Raw genomic sequence first — 21,544 nt, forward strand, 5'->3', positions numbered from 1 at the left:
CTTTCAGGGCGGTTGCATGCTCATCCTCTGCAGTGGGTTCTGGACCATTGGTAGGTGGTAGGTTCAAGGTCTGATCTGTGACACTGGGTGGCACTGGAGGTTGAGGTGGCGTTGGAATGGCCACCTCTTGCAACACTTGAAGTTGAGCTCCCACCTCTGTAGATGGCTCTGTAAGCTGCATAGGGGTCTCCTGAGTGGTTGGAGCCTGGTCAACCTCTGTATTGAGTTCTGGAGTTGGGGTATCTCCCAGGTCCCAGTGTGCAACTGTGACTTCGGGCAGGACTGCATGGTGAGTCTGGACCTGGTCTGGACGTGAAATGTCTCTCTCAGAGTCCGGAGGGGTTGTGGTCTTCAGGGCTGTGGAATGTTCAGCCTCTACACTGGGTCCTGGAGTTATGGTCAGCTCTACTTTCAAAGGCTGAAATGTGATCCTGGGTGACAGGAGATAGGGAGCCTGTTCCTGAGCTGGATTGGGGACTGTTACCTCCTCATGTACCTGCAATGGAGGTATAACTTCTTGAGGTGACTCTGGCATTTGGGTTAGGGGCTCAGAAAAAAGGACATCCTCCATAGTAGGAGGTGGAGCCGGGTGATATACTCGGGGTTGGGTTTTGGAGCCCACAGTCACTTCTGGATGCTGAGTTGAGACTTCCAGCCATGGTGGAGACGGGAGGGTGACGTGAAGGGTCTCCAGGGGTTCAGCTGGAGATTCCTGTCCTGTTGGAAACGGCTCTGTCTCCTTGGGGGAAGCTGCAGTCTCATCCACGCCCTCTGGCTCAGCTGCAGAAGGTAAGGCTGGGTAAGGTTCAACCTCTGAAGGTGAAGTGAAGGTGACCTCAAGATGGGCGGGTCTCTCCATAGTTGTGGGCAATGTAAGATGGTGACCTCTTGACAGGACTGTCAGGTCAAGTGGTAAAAGTGTCGTTGAGGTCTCTGGCAGCAGAGCTGGGGCTTCCTGCTGGGCTGGAGACAATCTGATTTCCTCAGATGAGGGTCCCTCTTCCTGAGGTACTTCTGGTGAAGGCATAGACTCAACCTCTTCCAAATTCTCCAAATGTGCAGGTTTAGCAGCCATATTGGGCAAGTCTGTGTGTTCTTGCTGGTGCTCTGGAGGTTGAACTGCGTCTTCTTCACGCTGGGTTTTGGATGATTCAATAGGTGCAAAGAACTCGGATGGCTGAGCAGACTGTTCCTGCTGGCCTGGAGAAGGTTCTGCCTCCACTGAAGGATCAGCATCCTGAGTTGGCTGCTCCAGCTGGGTGGGAGGAGATGTGACCTCCACATAAGGACGTGGAGTCTGAGCTGGGGTCACCTGGTGGCCTACAAAAGATTCTGTTCCCACAGCTGGGCCTGGAGCTGGAAGAATTGGGGCCACCTGCTGGCCTAGAGAAGGTTCCTCCTCCACTGAAGGCTCAGCATACTGAGCAGACTCCTCTTGCTTACCTCGAAGAGGCTCTGTACGCACAGTTGGGCCAGGAGTCTGAACTGGAGCCTCTTGTGGGATTGAGCGAGGGGATTCCCCTTCCAAGATCTCCGCAGGCTGAACTGGGGCCTGCAGCTGGCCCAGAGTACTGTAAGCTTCACCGCCTGGCTGTGGAACCTGGGCTAGGCCTTCTTTCAGAAGTATCGTTGGCTGGCCCTCCTCAAGAGTCTCGAGGCTTTGAGGTACGTCCTCTGGCTGCAGTTCAGACAGTTCTGCCCCATCAAAGGGCTCCAGGAGCTCACCTGGGTGCTCCTCCCACTCCTTGGGGAAGGCACCAGAAGAGATGACTTTGTCATCCTGCATAGAGCCCAGGTCGTCAAAGACACTGGGGTCTGTTTGGGGTGTCAGCGCACTGAGCAACTCATCTGGTCGACCCATGGATTGGGTAGACCAGGCCTGAGGAGTCAGCTGGACCAAGTCCTGGTCCCACTCCTGAGGAGGAGTTGCCTGCACCAATGCCAACACAAAATAGAGCCATAGGCTCATGTTGGCGGGGGACGGGCGGGGGTTTTGAGTTTTTTGGAAATAGTAAATCGAACTACCAAGGGAAACGCAATCCACCTTGTTAAAGGGTGCAAAGCAATATGGCAGTCCCTTGGCACCTGTTCCTTAGTAACCTTGCCTTCTGCCCCGCCCTTTACTTATGACATCATCATTACACAGCCTTTGTTGGCCTCTGCTGCTCTGAACTTGGGCGCCTTTTTCTCACAGTCACTGCTGTCCTTCTCCTGAAGGAAAGACAACTGTTCCCACTATAGCCCCTCTATTCCCATGGCAAGGCAGGCTGTGGATCACAAGCCCAGGTGGCCCCAGGACACTAGCAGACCATTGTAGTGGGGGAAGGGAGGCAAAGCTTCCCAAGGAAGTCACAAGACCTGTCTTCTTGGGGTATTCAGAATGGCTAGTCTGAATCTGGTAGCCAGAACTCTGCCTCCCCTTAAGTTGAAATCTAAGAGATGCTCTTCCTCTCACCAGAGACAGCTTAAACGATCTCATCAATCTATGGTGATTATGTGATAACTTTTATAATGCCACTTTAAAGATTTTTTTTTGATATGTGTGAGAGAGGAAGAGAAAGAATATCTTCCATCTGTTGCTTCCCTGTCCAAATGGCTGCAATGGTCAGTGACTTTTACCCAGGTTTCCAACAAGGGTGCAATTGTGCAAGCACTTGGGCCATCTTCCACTACTTTCCAGTACTTTCCCAGGGACCTGGTGGGGGAGCCTGGGGGACTCCCCAACTACTGGGCTGTAGCTCCCACTCGTGAGCACAAGAGTTTGGGTGGTTGTGGGCCAGACCAGGCAAGGATGGTCCAAACTGTAGCACAGTAGTATACACAGTAGTCGGGATAGGCTGTGGGCCGTGTCAGGCCAGGCCTGGGTTATATCACTGCAACCACAAGCACACGCAGGAACTGTCGCTGCGAACTAGCCTGGTCAGGAAATGAGGAGAAACACCCCCCCACACACACACCATCCCAACTGGTAAACCCAAGAGCCGGGAATGTGGGTGCATTGGGCTGAACATGGCTACAATGTCTGTCTACAAGTGTGTGGCTTGGGTCTTGAAATGTGTGAGTCTTGGCTAGGCTCCAGCACCTGCTGTTCGTGAGAGGCAACGGATGTGGGATAGGCTAAACTGGGTCCAAGCACCCACTGATCCACATCAGAGCTGGGTCTAAGGGTGGGCTAGGCAGGGCTGGGCAGTGGTACCCCACCAGTGAAGAGATGGAATAGGTGCAGGTTGATCTGGCAAGGTAATAGTACCTGCCAGTGAAGGTCGGGACTGAAAGTGGGCTAAGTCAGGCTGAGTTCCGCAACAATGTGTGTGCAGGACTGGGAGTGTTCTCACAGGGGAACTTAGGGAACCTCACTGTTAAAAGATGCAGCCCCTGCTGGTCAGCCTGAGAACCAAGGCTGGAGGCATTCCAGCCCAGGCAGGTTAGTAAGTCAGGACAGGGCGCAGGCCAGGAAGCAGCACCCTCCAGCATGAGCTGGGACTGGGGCAGTCTGGGCAGAACCAGGCTGTAGTACCTGCTGGCAAATGCCTATTTGAGGCAGGCCATGCAAGACCGGCCACCGGCACACTCAAGACCTGGGGACAGGAAAAGCCTGTTGGGGGTGCTTCAGGGGCTTCCCTGCTGGCCACTGTTCCAACTAGTGAGCCTGAAAGCTGGAACTGAGGGCAGTCTGGGCTGCAACAGACCTTGGGCAACTGCAAGAATTGCCAGCCTGCATAACTGGGTTTGGGAAAGGGACAGGCTAAGTGCAAGTAGTATCAGACTGGACTATGATACTCCCTGGAAGCAGCAAGATCTGGGATGGGAACTAGGCCTTGCAGGGAAACTGGGCACTCCCCTGCTTGGCTGCAGCTTCCACTGGTGTACATGATAGTCAGGGCTAAGGGTAGACGGGGATAGACAAGGCAGCAGCACTTGTCAGCACACGTATGGACTGGTTAGTGTGGTGGGGTGGGCTGAGCTAAGCTACAACACACATAGTATATGAGAGCCCAACTGGGAGCCCACTTCTCATTCAGCTCCCTGTTAACAAGCTAGGGAAGCAGCAAAAGACAATCCAAGTCCTAGTGCCCCTACACCATAATGTTTCCTTAAAATACACATTACCAAATGACATTAGTTTCTTGAATACAGTTACAAGCGATAGTTCACAGGAGGTAGTAGAGCTCTTTTCATCAACCAAATCTATTTTTTTTAAGATTTATTTATTTTTATTACAAAGTCAGATATACAGAGAGGAGGAGAGACAGAGAGGAAGATCTTCCATCCAATGATTCACTCCCCAAGTGAGCTGCAACGGGCCAGTGCTGCGCTGATCCGAAGCCAGGAAACCAGGAACCTCTTCCAGGTCTCCCACGCGGGTACAGGGTCCTAAAGCATTGGGCCGTCCTCAACTGCTTTCCTAGGCCACAAGCAGGGAGCTGGATGGGAAGTGGAGATGCCGGGACTAGAACCAGCGCCCCTATGGGATCCCGAGGCGTTCAAGGCGAGGACTTTAGCTGCTAGGCTACCATGCTGGGCCCAAAAGAATGGTTTAAAAATTAAATTAAATTTAGTTTGTACTACTTTATCATTTCAGTACAAAAATTCTTATTCATAATTACACAGATAAATCAAACAGATACAGGCTGCTGCCATGGCATACTAAGTTAAGCCTCCACCTGTGATGTAAGAATCCCACGAGTGCCAGTTTGCGTCCAAGCTCCCTGCTAATGCACTTGGGGAAAGCAGCTGAAGATGGCCCAAGTCTTTGGGCTCCTGCCCACGTAGGCCACACAGAATAAGCTCCTAGCTTCGAACCAGTCCAGCTCTGATGGTTGTGACCACTTAGAAAGTGAAGATCTCTCTCCTCTGTAAATCTCCCTTTCAAATAAAAATTTTTGTTGTTGTTGTTGCTTTATTCTAACCCAGCCACCCCCCAGGGATGTCACCAGCACACTCAAGGCCTGAGGACACTGGATGGCTGCAGAGGTGTGTCCCAGGACCCCCTCCCCTCAAGGTGGTGGGGGGCCTACACAGGCACTCAGGGTTCTCAGTTTTATTTCCCAAGGTTCTTTCCTACCACCACCTCTGTCCTCCATTACAGATTTCATTCTTTCCGGAGTAAGTGAAGGCCCCTAAACACCGCAAACGTCAGTGGAGGAACAGCTAAAGTCGAGGTCAAGTTCCCCAGAGGGTGCCCCTCCCCCCTCTGAGGCCGAAGGAACCTCGACCTCTTACCCCATTGCTCCCCCAGTGAAGCTAAGGGAAATCTCGGCTGCCCAGCCAGGAGCCTGAGTGACCATTTCGTCCCTGGTCCAGGGAGGGGGAGGACGGGGAGTGAGGCCGGACACCTGCTCCAGGATGCCCCTCAGCCCTGCAGTGGGCATTCCTAAGGCTGCAGGCCAGATTCTGGTCCCCTTCGTGCCAGGGGAGCACGAATCATTTTACGTAATTCGTTGCCACCCGAGATTCCAAGAAGCCAAAGGGGAAACTGAGGCCGAGCAGTGCAGCCGAAGGGCAGTGGCACGCGAAACCCGGAGCTCCGGCCCCTCGGTCACCGTGAAGCCCCTCGGCAGAAGGGCTCGAAATGGAGGGGTGTGGGGTGCGTTGGTCCCAGGCTGGGGACAGGTGGACCCCAAGTTGTCAGCTAGAAGGAAGGACCACCCGGGGCAGCGCCAGGGCAGGAGCAAACGTGAGGAGCCTCGGTTCTGAGGGCCCGCCACAGCACCCAGCGCCCAGAGCGTCCGGGCAGGGAACGCACTGCCCGCACTCCGGCGAGCACCCCGGGGCCCGGCGCTCCCCACACCCTGCGACCCCAGGCCCCACTCACTCACCGCAAGCGGCCGGCAGTTCTCTCTCAAATAAAAATAAATCTTCTTTTAAAAAAACTAGTAAGTTGGGCCCGGCGGCGTGGCTTAGTGGCTAAAGTCTTCGCCTTGAACGCCCCGGGATCCCATATGGGCGCTGGTTCTAATCCCAGCAGCTCCACTTCCCATCCAGCTCCCTGCTTGTGGCCTGGGAAAGCAGTTGAGGACGGTCCAATGCTTTAGGACCCTGTACCCGCGTGGGAGACCTGGAAGAGGTTCCTGGTTTCCTGGCTTCGGATCAGCGCAGCACTGGCCCGTTGCAGCTCACTTGGGGAGTGAATCATCGGATGGAAGATCTTCCTCTCTGTCTCTCCTCCTCTCTGTATATCTGACTTTGTAATAAAAATAATAAAAATCTTAAAAAAAAAAAAAAACTAGTAAGTTGGCACAAGCCTTAATTGATGGGAATCACAATTACCAAGACTGAGGCCTGCACTGTGGTGTAGCAAGTTAAGCCTCTCCTGTGATGCAGAATTTCCAAATGGGCCTGGTTCCTGCTCTGACTACTCCAATCCAGCTTCCTGCTAATGGCATAAGAAAGCAGCGAGAGACTGCCCAAGGACCTGGGCTGGTGCAGTCCACATGAGAAACTGGGAAGAACATCCTCACTCCTGGATCTGGCCTGGTCCAGCCTGGCTCTTGTAGCTATTTAGGGACTAACGCACAGATGCATCACTAACTTGGTAAGTTTTCTGCTTCTGTTTATTGCATATTGAGCCCTTTGACTTTATAGAACTGAGAAGTTTCTGGGCCCTGCGCAATAGCTTAGTGGCTAAATCCTCATCTTGCATACACCGGGATTCAATATGGATGCCAGCTAGTATTCCCAGCTGTTCGACTTCCCATCCAGCTCCCTGCCTGTGGCCTGGGAAAGCAGTCGAGGACGGCTGAAGCCTTGGGACCCTGCACCTGAACGGCAGATCTGGAAGAAGCTCCCAGCTTCAAATCAGCTCAGATCAGCTCAGCTCAGCTCAGCTCTGGCCGTTGTGGCCACTTAGGGAGTTGAACCAGAGGATAGAAGATTTTTTTTTTTAATCTCGTTCATCCATTTTTTTTAATCTAAGATCTTTCTCTATATACCTATCTTTCCAATAAAAATAAATCTTTTTTTGAATGAAATTTGAACCTTTCTTTACATTTAGTTTATGAGCATAATTTTCCTAGGAACATGGTAGAAAACTCACTATATACACATAAAAGGTTATGGATTTCTGCCCAGCTTGCAAATAACCCATTTTGGCCAATATTGAGGCAGAGAGTAAGAATTGAAAATTAATTAAAACACTATTCAATAGGGCCCGGCGGCGTGGTCTAGCGGCTAAAGTCCTCACCTTGAAAGCCCCGGGATCCCATATGGGCGCCGGTTCTAATCCCGGCAGCTCCACTTCCCATCCAGCTCCCTACTTGTGGCCTGGGAAAGCAGTTGAGGACGGCCCAATGCATTGGGACCCTGCACCCACGTGGGAGACCCGGAAGAGGTTCCAGGTTCCCGGCTTCGGATCGGCGCGCACCGGCCGTTGCGGCTCACTTGGGGAGTGAATCATCGGACGGAAGATCTTCCTCTCTGTCTCTCCTCCTCTGTGTATATCTGGCTGTAATAAAATGAATAAATCTTTAAAAAAAAAAAAAAAAACACTATTCAATAATAGAATGTGGTGGGCTCGGCAGCGTGGTCTAGTGGCTAAGGTCCTTGCCTTGATCCCATATGGCCACTGGTTCTGGTCCCGGCAGCTCCACTTCCTCTCTATCTCTCCTCCTCTCAGTATATCTGACTTTGTAATAAAAATAAAATAAATCTTTTTTTTTTTTTTTTTTTTTTTTTGCTATATATAAACATTTATTTTTTTTTTTTTATATATAATCCATTTTATTGTATTGTTGTTGACAATCTTTACATAGTTAACTATAGTTGAAGGAAAATCAAGAAAGAGAAGGAAAAAAAAAAAAAAAAAAAGGTTCAGGGGGATAGGGAGGTGGGCAATGCTATTATGTCCATATTGTTTCCATCATGTATCTGAGGTAAAAGGGGGTATTGAGGGAGAAGCCCCACCCGGTTTCCCGCCCACCCCAAGTCCCATATGTGGGGCATGCTCTGAGATATGTGCTCAAGTGGAGTTAATAGTTCTCCAGTTATGAGTCACTGCCAGTTTCGCTCGATGAGGTGGTCCACTGATTGATATGGTCCATCATGAAGTCTCCATTTGTCCCATATTTCGCTGCCAACATGTAGCTGAGATGAATGATTGTCCTATTCTGTCTTCTGTCTTTTCTTGGTTAGAATTCTGAGTCCAGCAGTTCAAGTGGGGAGATCTCCAAAGATACTTTGAGGTATTCCCAGACCAGATTCTTGTATGTTCTAGCAAGCACAGGGCCCGGCACAGTCCATCACCTTGATCAGCTGGTGGCTGCAATTGCTGTGTTGGTTCTGTTTTCAGTCCCGAGTTGCACTGGAACCAATGGGTGTTGCAGTCCAGTCTGGTTCGGCCCTTACATCAACCAGTGGGAGCTGCAGCCTAGTTGGGGCGACCCACAATAACCCCCACCAGACCGCCCCCTACCCTGGTTTGCCAGTATGTGTAGCAGAAGACCAATCTGTCCCCCATCCCATTTGGCTCTGGTACTTGTCAATGGGTATTAAAGCTTGGGTTCAGCTAACCAACTCAACCATCCAGCCCTCACGGGTATTGTTGAGTACCTCTCTATCTAGCCATCCCAGCCCCCGTCCTAGTTTTCATGCCCTCCCACGGGAATAGTGACCCAAGAAGGGGGAACCCACTTTTTCCCTCCCAGGTCTCTCTGTCCCGGTTTATGCACTCTTTAGGTGGTCCTGTGATTTGACTCGACAGAATTAGTCCCCAGTGCCAGCTTCTGCCAGCTGATGCTGTGGCCCTGATCTTGTCCACATGCAGCGCACAGGTGTTGTAGCCTTGCTTAGTCATGTCTGTCTCTATCCCAGCCAACACTCTCCAGTGGGAGTGGTTGTCCAGCGAGGGGACCAGCCCCTTAACCCCCCCGCCAGCTCTGCCCCTCCTTTCCTGGATCTCACGTGTGCTGGATGGGTGCTGCATTCATATCCAGTACAGGCAACCACGCCCTGGCGTTCCATAATGTGTACTGGTTTTGTCGCAACCAAACCCGGCCCATTCCACACTCTGTTCTGGTGATCGGATTTGCCAGAGGATGACATGAACTGATTCAGCCTGGTCTGCTCCTGACCCATGCCGAATGCATGCCAGTGGGAAACTTTCCATGGCCTATTCTGGGCTGTTTCCAATCATGCTTCTCGCGCTTACCTGCAGGGACTGTGTCCTGCCAGAGGAGTTGCCCAGGCTCCTCCATCAGAACCCCTCCCAATGCCAGATTTTGCGCTTGCCAGGGGGTTCTTGAGCCAACACTACTCAGTTCACCTCCTGTCCTAGCAGGAACAGTGGCTTTTCCTGGCTGGCTTTCACCCCATTCTGACTCTTGTTGTTGGATGTTTCAGCCCAGCCATGGCTCGTCCATACCCACATACAGCTCACACATGGCTCAGAAGGGGATTGAGACCCAGCCTAGTCAGTCCCACATCTACCCTGTTTCTCCGTAACACCAGATGGTGCTGGGATCTGAACCGGCCTGGTGCATCCAATCCCAGCCCACACTAGTGCCTCGGGTGACTGCAACTGTTTCCTAGATAGAACGCAGCCCCCATTCCAGCACATACACCCCTTGGTGGGAACCTCATCCCAGCTGTGGCATCCCAGATTGGGACCGTTCCTAGCCGTAAATCACGCACCTGCACGTGGTTGCTCCGAGGACCATTAGGTGCCAGCCTGCTACACAAGCCGGAGCTTATCTTTTACTTGATAGGTGTTCAAAGCTCAGCATTATTAAGGGATTGGAAGTTCTTCAAAGGAAGAGTTACTGGCATTGGGAATCTTTAGGATTGACTCAGATCCCAGAAACAGTGGGGTCACTCTAGAGCTATCTCAGCAGCGATTCAGATGTCCAATACCCCAGAGCCCCCCGGCCGGGCGGCCAGCAGACTCAGCCTGGCGCCAAATGGCACACTGGCCACCCGGGCCCAGCCCGCCATGAGCCATGGGCACATGGCGGACTGGGTTCGGGATCCGAGCTAGACGTCCTCTCCCGCAGCCCTCGGCTCGCCTCTGGCAGCCGGAGGTTAAATCCTGCAGGCCCAAGGTTGCGCCCCTCCCCAATCCCGTTCACCCACCACCCAATGAGGGTGGTGGATGGGTCCCGGACATGCCCAGTCACGGAGGCCTCCCCCCTCGGCGTACTCACCCCAGAAGGAAGCAGGCCGCACCCAGGCATGTCCGGGCCCAGCCCGCCATGAGCCATGGGCACATGGCGGACTGGGTTCGGGATCCGAGCTAGACGTCCTCTCCCGCAGCCCTCCACAATACAATTTTAAATTTGAAATAGCAACAATGGTAGAATCAAGATGGCGGAATAGGGTAAGGACATGTTTATACAGACGGAAAAACATTTAATCAGGATGAAGCAGAGAGGACATATTTCAGGTTGTAGGAAAGGACAGAACAACAGCAGAGGGGTACCTGGAGACTGACCAACACAGGAAAGCAGCGGACACAACGGTGTGGTGCTGCAGAGACTGATATTCCAGCATGGCGATCTGAACTCCACAGCAGCCGAAATCCCACCAGCAACCAGGTGGGAAGAGACTTTCACTGGGAGCTTGGGAGGTGAACCCAGACAAACAACTGTCCATCCTGCTGGTCCATTTGATTTGACCAGGAGCAGAGACAGAGCAGCAGATCTCAGAGAGGCAGTATGAGAACAGAGTGGATTTCACAGCCCAGTCAGCCCCCTAGAGCTGAATTGGGCGCCATTTTGTGTAAAGAGGAAAGGGCAAGGGAAAGGACGGAGCATGCGCTGAGCTGGGAGTGAAATCATTTCTGTCTCAGTGAACTGCAACGACATGGCATTCTACGTGTTCCACCCAGGGCAGGTCTGGGATAGCCCTCGGGTCTGACGGCCAGCAAATCAAGAATCTTAGTGGTTGTACATCAGGCGCCATTTTGGGCACTGTGGCAATAGCTTTAGGACTGCAGGGAACAATAGTGAACTGCGCATGTGCTGATCTCGCTAGAACTTGCTGAGGTCCGTGACTGCACTGGTCCCACAGGAAAATAATACCGACTGTGACATCGTACCGGCCAAAATAGGTCCGTGTGGCACCCAGACCTAACGTCCAACAGGTTCCAACAAGATCAGCACCACCAACAACCTAACTATATAGGACACCTGGTGTCTCTCTAATCCTGGGACCTGCTCCAACTGAAAGTGGGAGAAAGGTTGCAGAGACAACTGTGAAGCCTCAGCACGGTATCACAGGAGGTGGAGAGTGGTGAGCCAAGAGCTGGGACTGTGGAGACCACAGTGGAAATCTGACGAACCCAAACCTGGAACTCGCTGGAGGTTGTAGCACAAGTGGCTGCAAGCAAAAAGGTGTGTACCAACTGCAATAAGTAAAATCGCATTGTAGACCTGTGGGTGACACAGCTTAGAAACCTACTCCAAGGAGAAGACTCTGCTAACCAGAAGTACAATGATCAAGAGCAAAAGAAGGGACAAAGGCACAATGAATATTCCCGAAAACTCCCCTGAAAGGGAGCAAAACCCTATGCCAACCTCAGAGTTAACTGAGGAAGACATCGAGACAATGGGGCACACAGAATCCATAAGACTCATTTTAAAGATTCTGATTAACAATGAGAAGCTCATGCAAGAGTTCAAAGAATTTAAGGAAGCAATAAAGCAAATCAAGGCTGGTATATCAGAAATCAAGAACACAGTGGAGCAAATTAAGAGTACAGTGGAGAGTCTCCAAAACAGAATGAAGCAAGCAGAAGAAAGAATCTCAGAATTGGAAGGTATTTCCTGTCATCAGCGGGAAGCAAATAAAAAGCTGGAAGCAGAGCTGGATCAGGCCAAAAAAAGTATTCAAGAATTGAAAGACACTATTAGGAGGCCAAATATAAGAGTTATGGGAGTCCCAGAAGGGGCAGAAAAAGAAGCTGAGTTTGCAAATGTATTTAATGAAATAATAAAGGAAAATTTCCCTAACCTAGAGGAAGAACTGGGAAACAAGTTCCAGGAGGGGCATAGAACTCCTAACAGGCTTGATCAAAAACGATCTTCACCACGACATATGATCTTCAAGCTCTCTTCAATTGAACATAAGGAAAAAATCCTTAAATGTGCATGTGAAAAAAATCAATTGACATATAAAGGAATGCCAATTAAGCTCACAGGAGATCTCTCACAGGAAACTCTACAGGCAAGAAGAGAATGGAGTGACATATTCCAGATTCTAAAAGAAAAAAATTTTCGGCCCAGGATAATATATCCAGCAAAGCTTTCTTTCGTCTTTGAAAATGAAATAAAATTCTTCCACAGTAAAGAAAAGCTAAAGGAATTTGCCTCTTCCAAACCTGCCCTACAAGGGATACTTAAAGATGTTCTCTTCACAGAGAAGAGGAATAGCACCTACCCAAACCAAAGGCAAACAGGAAGAACATCCCAGTAAAATGACAACAGAAGACTAAACCAATGAACAACCCATTCCTAAAATGACAGGACCAAAGTACCACCCATGTATATTAAACTCTGAATGTAAATGGCTTAAGCTCAATCAAACGTCATAGATTAGTACACTGGATTAAAAATCAAAACCCATCTTTTTATTGTCTGGAGGAGACTCACTTCAACAAAGATCAGCAGAAACTATATCACATGGGTTTTGTTGTTTTCTATCAGTTTCATCTCTTCAAAACACTTCCTTCTGATTAAATCATTCAATGACTCGTAGATCATGCAGTGGCATCATTTTCTTCAAGAAGGTTCTTGATTTTCATTTCTTCAGCTACACATTAGTCATTTAATAACATGTTATTTAACTTCTTGATGTTGTTAATTTCTTTTTTCTCCCAGATGTTGATTTTGTTTTGTGGCTCTTCATTTAAGGGGATGTATAGTAGCTGTGTAATGGAGACCATCATATCTAGTAACATGTCATTTAACTACAGGCATTGTAAATTTCTATTTTTCTTTTAATTGTTGATTTTGTATCACGACTTTTCATTTAAGGGAATGTACAGCAGTTGTGTAATGGAGACTGTCATATCTAGTAACATGTCATTTAACTTCATGGCATTGTAAATTTCTATTTTTCTTTCTATTGTTGATTTTGAATCATGACTTTTCATTTAAGGGGATGTATGGTAGCTGTGAAATGGAGACTAACATTCAGATGTGAGGATGTAGTGTGGTATGCATTTCTACTTTCAGACAAAGATGGACTTACAATGAAACTGTTTACTATATCTTGACAATAGGATTCTGGACTCGCTGCCATTGTCCGTGCCCACAATGATGGACATATGACTGAGTATGAAGAACTTTATGTTAGTAATGATATAGCGAAACGGGGGGAGGGGGGAGGGAACTGGGGAGGGGATAAGGGAATATGAAACTGTATTATAAAATAATAACAATAATAAAAAATGTATTTAAAAAAAAAAAGAAAGAAATAGCAACAATGCACCTGGATACCTGCATCCAGTTAGCTCTCGGGCCTCATCTCTCATGACTCTATGAAACAGGCCACACTTTGCTCTGTTATCTGAAATTTGTCAAGAACTCTCCATCTACAGAGGCTTAGCAAACTCTCCATTCCTGCCTACTCCTTCTCATCGCTGAAATCTCAGATTACACGTCACTTCGTGAATAGACTCATCCTCACCACACGCTGACACTGACATACACCCTCCGAACACTCTCACCTTGCCTCCCTGTGGCACCCACAGTTGTAACTCTATGATGCGTATAATATGCTTAAGTGATTACCTCTCTCTACCCTATCCCCATGAAAACAGGCAAGTCATTCTCTCTCTCCCAGTCTACTAGTACCCCAGCATATAGTGAGCATTCCACAGAGACCTAAAGACTGCATCAATCAAGTCCCAATACCCTCCAGTGTGAGGTGTTTTGTATTCCTTTATCTTAAAAGCAGAAAGAAACAGTTCCTATCCACTGCCTGACTTCTTAACTGTCCACAATGGCTAGAAACTTATCTAGATCTCCCACCTAGGAGGGGACCAATTACTTGAACCTTCACTGTTGACCTCTCCCCTACACCCCTATCCAACATCTACATCAGCAGGAAGCTGGAGTCAGGAGCCAGCGCCAGCGATCAACAAGAGATACAGGGCATTTAAACTCCTACTCCAGATAATGCCAGTTAAGGAGGTAAGGTCTCCTCATACATGGTCTATTTACAGAAGATCCCTTGAAAGTTCATTAACTGATTTCTTAAAAAGATTTATTTATTTTAATTGGAAAGGCAGATATACAGATATACTCAACTCTGATCTGGAATAGATCTTTCAGGAAGCTTTTAGGAAAATAAAACACAAGTTAAGATTGAACATAAGAAGGTATTTGGTGCAGCTGTGTAAATGTTCCTTGGAACACCTGCATCCCACGTTGAAGTGCAGGTCTGAGTAACGGCTCATCTGCTTCCAGTTTCGCTATCATTAATGTACTTCCTGGGACAGAGAAGTTGGGCTCCATCGCCCATGTGGGAGATGCACAAACACCCCCAGGTTCCTGGCTTCAGTGTGGCCCAGTCCTGACTGCTACTGGCATTTGGAGTGACCAGCAGATGGTGGGTCTCTGTCTTTACACCTTTCAAATAAAATGAAGATAAATATAAATTAAAAAGAAAATGAATAACAATGCCCAACAGGAAGACCTATAAGCTTGACAGTAAACTTCCAAAAACCAACAGGAAAACAAAAACCTCCAGGATGGCGCTGTGCAGGCGCACTGCTGCTACAACACCGGCATCTCATAAGAGCATCAAGTCTCAGCTGCTTCACTTTCCATACAGCCCTCAGGGAAAGTGATGAAAGACAGCCAAAGTGCTCAAGTCCTTTTGCCCACCTGGGACACACCAAGAGTCCTAGAGTCCCAGGCTCCTGGCTCCTGTCTTCCGTGGCCCAGCCTCAGCCACTAAGCCACTAATGGAGTGAAGCAGTAAACCCCTCTATGTCTCCATCATTCAAACAGACATAAATTTTAAACAGAAGCAGAAACCTACTGAACACAGATTACAGTATCCAGGTTAAAACAGACTAAAAGCTTAGGAAAAAATACAAGTATTCTTGATAGCACATTTGTTTCCCTGAGGTTCTTACAAAGCTACTTAGGGAAGAAAAGTCCACATATGTGGTTCAGGTGCCTTACTGATCTAACACCACACTCGAGACACTATTAGGAAAAATTATTTCAACAGCAAGCACTTACTACAGCACAGGCCCAGAAAAAACCAAATTGAAGCAAAATGAAAAACAGATCCCAAAATTCATAACAAAATAACAGAAGAGGGCCCGGTACTTTAGATCAGTGGCTAATGCCCTCGCCTCACACACGCTGGGATGCCATACAGGCACCAGTTCTAATCCTGACAGCCCCACTTCCCATCCAGCTCCCTGACTGGAAAGCAGTCAAGGATGGCCCAAAGCTTTGGCACCCTGCACCCACATGGGAGACCTGGAACAGGCTCCAGGCTGCTGGCTTAGGGTTGGCTCAACTTGGCCACTGTGGCCATTGGACAGTGAATCAGCAGACAGAAGCTCTTCCTCTAATAAAAACAAATCTTTAAAAACAAAAAATAGCAGGAAGAAAAAGAAACCCAAAACTCACAGAGAGGAAAGCAGAGCAATATAAAAACCCTAAGTGAAAGAAAGCAAACACATGAGCATATACGAAACAGCAAGCTCACATATGTAATACCTCTACTTCTACGACCAAAACCAAGCACTGAAATGTTTATTAAAACACACAAGTTTAAAACAAAACACCACACACACACACACACACACACACACACAAAGGTTCCTGAATTTCAACCGAGATGATGATCTCTAAATCCCCACCACTTCCAAGGTGACATTGGTAAACAAGGACATAACTGGTCACAACAAATCTGAGATAATGCAGAATTTTCAAAGAAACAGTTATATGTCCACTGTACCAAGACAGAAAGATATATGGAACACCTTTGGAAGAGTCAAACTTAAATTCTTTTAAGCAAACATGAAATCAGTCAACTGAAAATAATTAGACAAATAAGGTGGAAAATATACAAATATATATTTGCCAAAATTTCAACTATAAGAAACAATTCTTACAACTGCTAGAAGAGTCAAGGACTTATAAAATTTCACTGTTTTCCCTCTTGCAGGTAGGAAAAAAGAAAAAAAGCCACAATTCTATGAGAAGAGCTTGCAATTTTCAGAGAAATGATCCATTTGTAATTTAAAAACATCACTTAAAAACAACTACTGGGGGGCCCCCTCCCGGTGGCATGGCTTAGCGGCTAAAGTCCTCACCCCGGGATCCCATAAGGGCGCCTGTTCTAATCCCGCAGTTGCACTTCCCATCCAGCGCCCTGCTTGTGGCCTGGGAAAGCAGTCGAGGACGGCCCAATGCCTTGGGACCCTGCACCCACGTGGGAGACCTGGAAGAGGTTCCTGGTTCCTGGCATCGGATCGGCGCAGCACCGGCCTGTTGTGGCTCACTTGGGGAGTGAATCATCGGACGGAACAGCTTCCTCTCTGTCTCTCCTCCTCTCTGTATATCTGACTTTGTAATGAAAATGAAATCTTTAAAAAAAAAAAAAAACTACTCAATCTCCTATTCAACATAATTCCCTAGTTACCCAGCGAAAATTTAGCCCAAGGTGTCCCTTGCAAATGAATGGATTAAGGGCACCAGGGAAGCAGAAACTGATCAGTTAGGATCCCAAAATGTTAACCAACTTCTCATTCTAGGACTCAACTGCTATCAGTGTAAGCAGATTTGGGAGGTACTATTATAAAACAAAAGGAAAACTTCTCTACATCCAAGGAACAACTTCCCTTTTTTCTCTTATTTTTTTATTTTAATGAAAGCAATGCTTCTAGGCATACTGCCTGGCCAACTGTGAGTGCAGAAATCAATAGACACCTGCTCAATGAGAAGTTTAAGGTTGCAAATACTTTCTGATGGCTTTAAACACATTATAATGTGCAAAAAGTACATTTACTTGATAGTAATTTTAGTGCTCAAATGTCTTTACTTAAACATATCTGAAACATGAAAATTCACTTTTTAAAAACACTACTTCACTGACTTCAAAAGAGTTCCAAAATTTCTCAAAATGACACCTTCACCTTGGCTGTCCTTATACTTCACACTCTTCCAAGCACCACACACTTCTGTGAAAAAACAGCTCAAAACCAAGTGATGAATGAATGGACTAGCTCTAGAAAAATCAAGTCATTATCCTATTTTTTTTACAGTAAGAAAAGCTCTCTCAGTTATTTTCACTTTATCAGACTGGAACACTCACTCAATAACATTACCAAAAGTCAGAAATGCTTTCAATAGAATGTATCTTTTGAAAACAGTTAACTTTGCAGTTCTAAATATACAAAGTAAGAACGTAACAATTTAAAATGCTTCAACCATAATGTCTGTTATACATTAAAAACAAAACAACATTCACCAAGGTATTTTTCACCTGGGCAGTACAGTCACCGAGTATGATGTCAGAGCTACTGGCAAGCTTTCTTCAGCTAATAAACCATTTAAAGGAAGACAGCAGCAAACCTCTGAAACGCAGCTGCTTTGAACGTGAAGATGGAAGTAGACGTGAGTACAATAAGCCAACAAATCATCATAGAACTGGAGTTACAAGAAATTCAGCAAAAATGATCCAGACTTTTCTCAAAATAAAAATGACACACATTGTAATCCATGTAGGCAATATAAATAAAATTAAGAAACTAAGTAGTCTGCTTAAAAACACAGTTGTTTAATCAAGACCTCCAGAGAAAAATTCAGTAACCCTTTTCACTGTCACCCAATCACCAGATAAGGAAAACTTCATGTTTCTAACACGCTCGCACATTTCAACCTTCTCTCACAATCCAGAGAGCAGTATCTCTACCCAAACTATCCTGCTCCTGTTCTGTAACTTCCTGTGTCCCTTCTCATAATGCCTGTTAGCACAGATCCACTGACCTCTCAGTGTGTTTGAAGTATATAAAGGTGGGACTGGTAGGCAAGAATAAGATGAGGCTCTTTGGGCTCCATGATGCTAATCTGCAGTGCCACTCATGAAGAGCTGCTTACAAGTTCCCCCAGTTCCCCCAACAAATGCGGAAAAACCAGGAACGATTTATCCAAGCTGTGCCAATACACTTAGCCAAGAGAAAATAAAACATGAATCTGATAAAGCAGGCTCTTTTAGGAAAACCAACAAGCTGTGAAAGTGGACGGAAAGGCAACCAAGAAAATATTCTCAAGCATCTTTTGTCTGTCCTGACAACATAAAGAAAATCCAAGTGCTATAAAAAAGCTAAAAACCGGTTTTGCACTCTGAAAGTTCAATTTTAACCAACTACAAATTCCAGTATGATCAGGTCAACTAAACCTTTGTCTCCACTTACTAGAAATAACAAAATCTGAGTAGTCAAGCCACAAACACTTAACCAAGATGTCCTAAAGCTTCAAAAGAAAGTTAAATTGTTCACTGTGAAAGTACTGGTACAATTCTGCAAATCAGTTATCTTGCTTTTTTCTTAAGTAAGATTTGAAAGGAAATCAAGGCCTTTTAGCCTATAACACACACACTACGCAAGTATCTTCCATTTTTCACTAGAAGCTAAACACAACAGCCTACCTAAGATTAGGAAACAGACAAATGGAACCTAGAACACCTATGCAGAATCTCTCTCTCCACCAGGAGGATTCCTTCAGCCTTTCCTCCTTCCCCCACAATCCACAAGGACAACCGGCATGGGTTCTACTCACAGGGGCTCGTGACGCTGCTCAGCATCCGCTCTGGTCAGTTCTTCCTCTTCTATGTCAGACTCTCCTCCTGAACTACTGTCAGTGACATCGGAATCAAAGGCTTGTTCACTGCACCTCAAGTTGGATATGCCACTAGCCATCAATCTTTCCAATTCTTCTGAAATTGAGTCACTTTTCAAGAAGTTGCTAAGTCCCTCTGAAGTGGTAGTCTCGTTGGCAGCTTTTCTCAAGGCAGCTTCAGCCTTTCTTTTTTTTAAAAAAAAAAAAGATTTATTATTTTTATTACAAAGTCAGATATACAGAGAGGAAGAGAGACAGAGAGGAAGATCTTCCATCCGATGATTCACTGCCCAAGTGAGCTGCAATGGGCCGGTGCGCGCCGATCCGAAGCCAGGAACCAGGAACCTCTTCCAGGTCTTCCACGTAAGTGCAGGGTCCCAAGGCTCTGGGCCGTCCTCGACTGCTTTCCCAGGCCACAAGCAGGGAGCTGGATGGGAAGTGGAGCTGCTGGGATTAGAACAGGTGCCCATATGGGATCCCGGGGCGTTCAAGGCGAGGACTTAAGCCTCTAGGCCATGCCGCCGGGCCCTTAACTGTTCTTTTTAAACAACTAAATTGGGTTACATATTATCTCAAAGGCACAACCTATCAATTTTTTAAAAAGATTTATTTTATTTTTATTACAAAGTCAGATATACTGAGAGGAGGAGAGACAGAGAGGAAGTGGAGCTGCCGGGTTTAGAACCAGCAGCCATATGGGATCAAGGCGAGGACCTCAGCCACTAGGCCACGCTGCCAAGCCCAACCTATCAATTTTAAATGCCAATTATCCAAACTTGTACTCAGCAACTGTATCAAGAATCTACCCAACAGAAATATTCTCATGGGTACACAAAGATATATTTATGATTCTTTCACTTCAGAAATGTAATTTCCCCCCCAAAGACTAAATTTTAAAAGATCAAAATAATTAACAAGCAGAATCACATTTAGCAAAAATAATGACTATATCAAACCATAGTTAGTATTTATTTCTTGCTCTGAATTTAAGTCTTCTAAGGCAAGGAGGAAAAATATACTTCTATCTATAACAAACTTTAATGATGCAAGTGCTTCTGAACAACTGTGAAAGTAGAAACTGCTTAAAATTTCAAGCAAAAAGTTCTTTCTGGGGGACAATGGCCAAATTCCAGTTATCTCCCTGAACATCAACTTTTCCAATGTCGGGAGATTTAGAAGTTAACACTAACATTTTTGGGTCTTCAAGAGGCCAAATCAAGCAATGAGCAGCTAACTGCAAAAAAAGCAGTTGGTACACTTAAGATGTCCAACCAAACAGTTCAGTGAAAGCTATGACAATTCAACTACAAGACTGGCATTTCTGCAAAGCCTCTCCACTCAGGGACAAGGACCTCATCAGCTGTAGCCGCTCTCCGTTCACACCCTCTGGCGGAGGTGCTAACAAGCAGTTCCAAAGGTCAAAGAGCAAGGGCCAAGAGGAAGCCTGGGTAACAATTCTTAGCAATTTTTGATTTATCATCCTAACAATACAATTGTTATTCATCTTTTTTCATAAAGTAACCTTTATTAAACAAGTATTATTTGCTACACTTGCTGCCCAAAGTCAAATCAAAAATATTAAATGTTTTCTTCACCTTGAAGAGCCTGTTCACATAAAAGTTTACAATCTTTCACGTTTTCTTTTAAACTTCCTGAAGAAATGTTTCACTCATGAGCTGTGCTCTCTACATTGTAGAAATCAGTTTCCTCCAACTCTGCATTTTAACTTTACCATTATTTACCTACAAAATTCAAGCAGCAGCTCAACATATAAAGGAAAAACACCCACTGCAGCCTCTTTGGGAGTCTAGGCTCTTTGTTCCAAAATACAAACGGTATCTAGCAGGACCATCCCCATTAACTGGTCTTAGGATCCTCAATTATCTCCATGATCTGCAAGTGACACTCAAAGATACCACTTAGCTGCTCTCTCTTTTGGTAGCCTTCAACAACTGTAGATGTGGGATATTTGTCTTTTCCAACTATACTGGGAGCTCACGTTCCAAAGTACTTGTGAGACAGTCTTATCTAGTTTTGTGTTACGGACTGTTACACTCTGGCAAAAATATCTGCACAACTTCTAGCATACCTGGAAGCTACATGCAATTCATTAAAGTAGAAACTACAATTTCAACATACATCTTCAGAAGGAACATGAGAACTCAAAAACCAGGCTTAATATAGATTTTCAGGAAAAAGAAGTTCTATTTTAGGAAAAGGACTGCACTGTCACAGTAGGCAGACCAGGGGTCCGGGGTCGTTTTATCTGAGACACCAGTGCTGTAGTTCTTCCTGAAGTGAGAAAGCAGAGCACCATTATATAAAATACGAACAGCATAATGTATTCAAAGTGGGACTTACTACATGGAGAAAAGAGAGAAAGGCACTTTGAAACCCGGAGGCTCAAGAGGCTAATCCTCTGCATGCAAATGTCAACATCCCATGTCATTACATCCCCGGTGTCCAAGCTGCTCCACTTCCAATTCAGCTCTGTGGATGGCCTGGAAAGGAAGTGAAGGATGATGACCCAAGTCCTTGGGATGCTGCTCCCGCGTGGGAGACGCGGATGAAGGTCCTGGCTCCTGGGTTCAAATCGCCTCAGTTCCGGCAATTGTGACTATTTGGGAGTGACCTAGAGGGTAGAAGATCTTTCTAACACTCCTTCTCTGTAAATCTACCTTCCCAATAAAAATAAATAGGCCTTTAAAAAAAAAAAAAGATACTGGGCCCGGCGGCGTGGTCTT

At 46.7% G+C, this 21,544-nt stretch overlaps 1 protein-coding gene across 1 annotated transcript in view; it reads right to left on the reverse strand.

The window, feature by feature from the left end:
* Positions 1–18,972, reverse strand: part of LOC131482355 (leucine-rich repeat-containing protein 37A-like) — a 39,549-nt gene extending 20,577 nt beyond the window's left edge. The window contains exon 1 of the mRNA XM_058675811.1: positions 18,741–18,972. Within this exon, the coding sequence (XP_058531794.1) occupies positions 18,741–18,880 (140 nt within the window). The 5' untranslated portion in view covers positions 18,881–18,972. The remainder of the gene's footprint in view (positions 1–18,740) is intronic.
* Positions 18,973–21,544: the final 2,572 nt, after the last annotated feature.

The sequence above is a fragment of the Ochotona princeps genome, chromosome 17 (genome assembly GCF_030435755.1).
Source record: "Ochotona princeps isolate mOchPri1 chromosome 17, mOchPri1.hap1, whole genome shotgun sequence".
Taxonomy (NCBI): Eukaryota; Metazoa; Chordata; class Mammalia; order Lagomorpha; family Ochotonidae; genus Ochotona; species Ochotona princeps.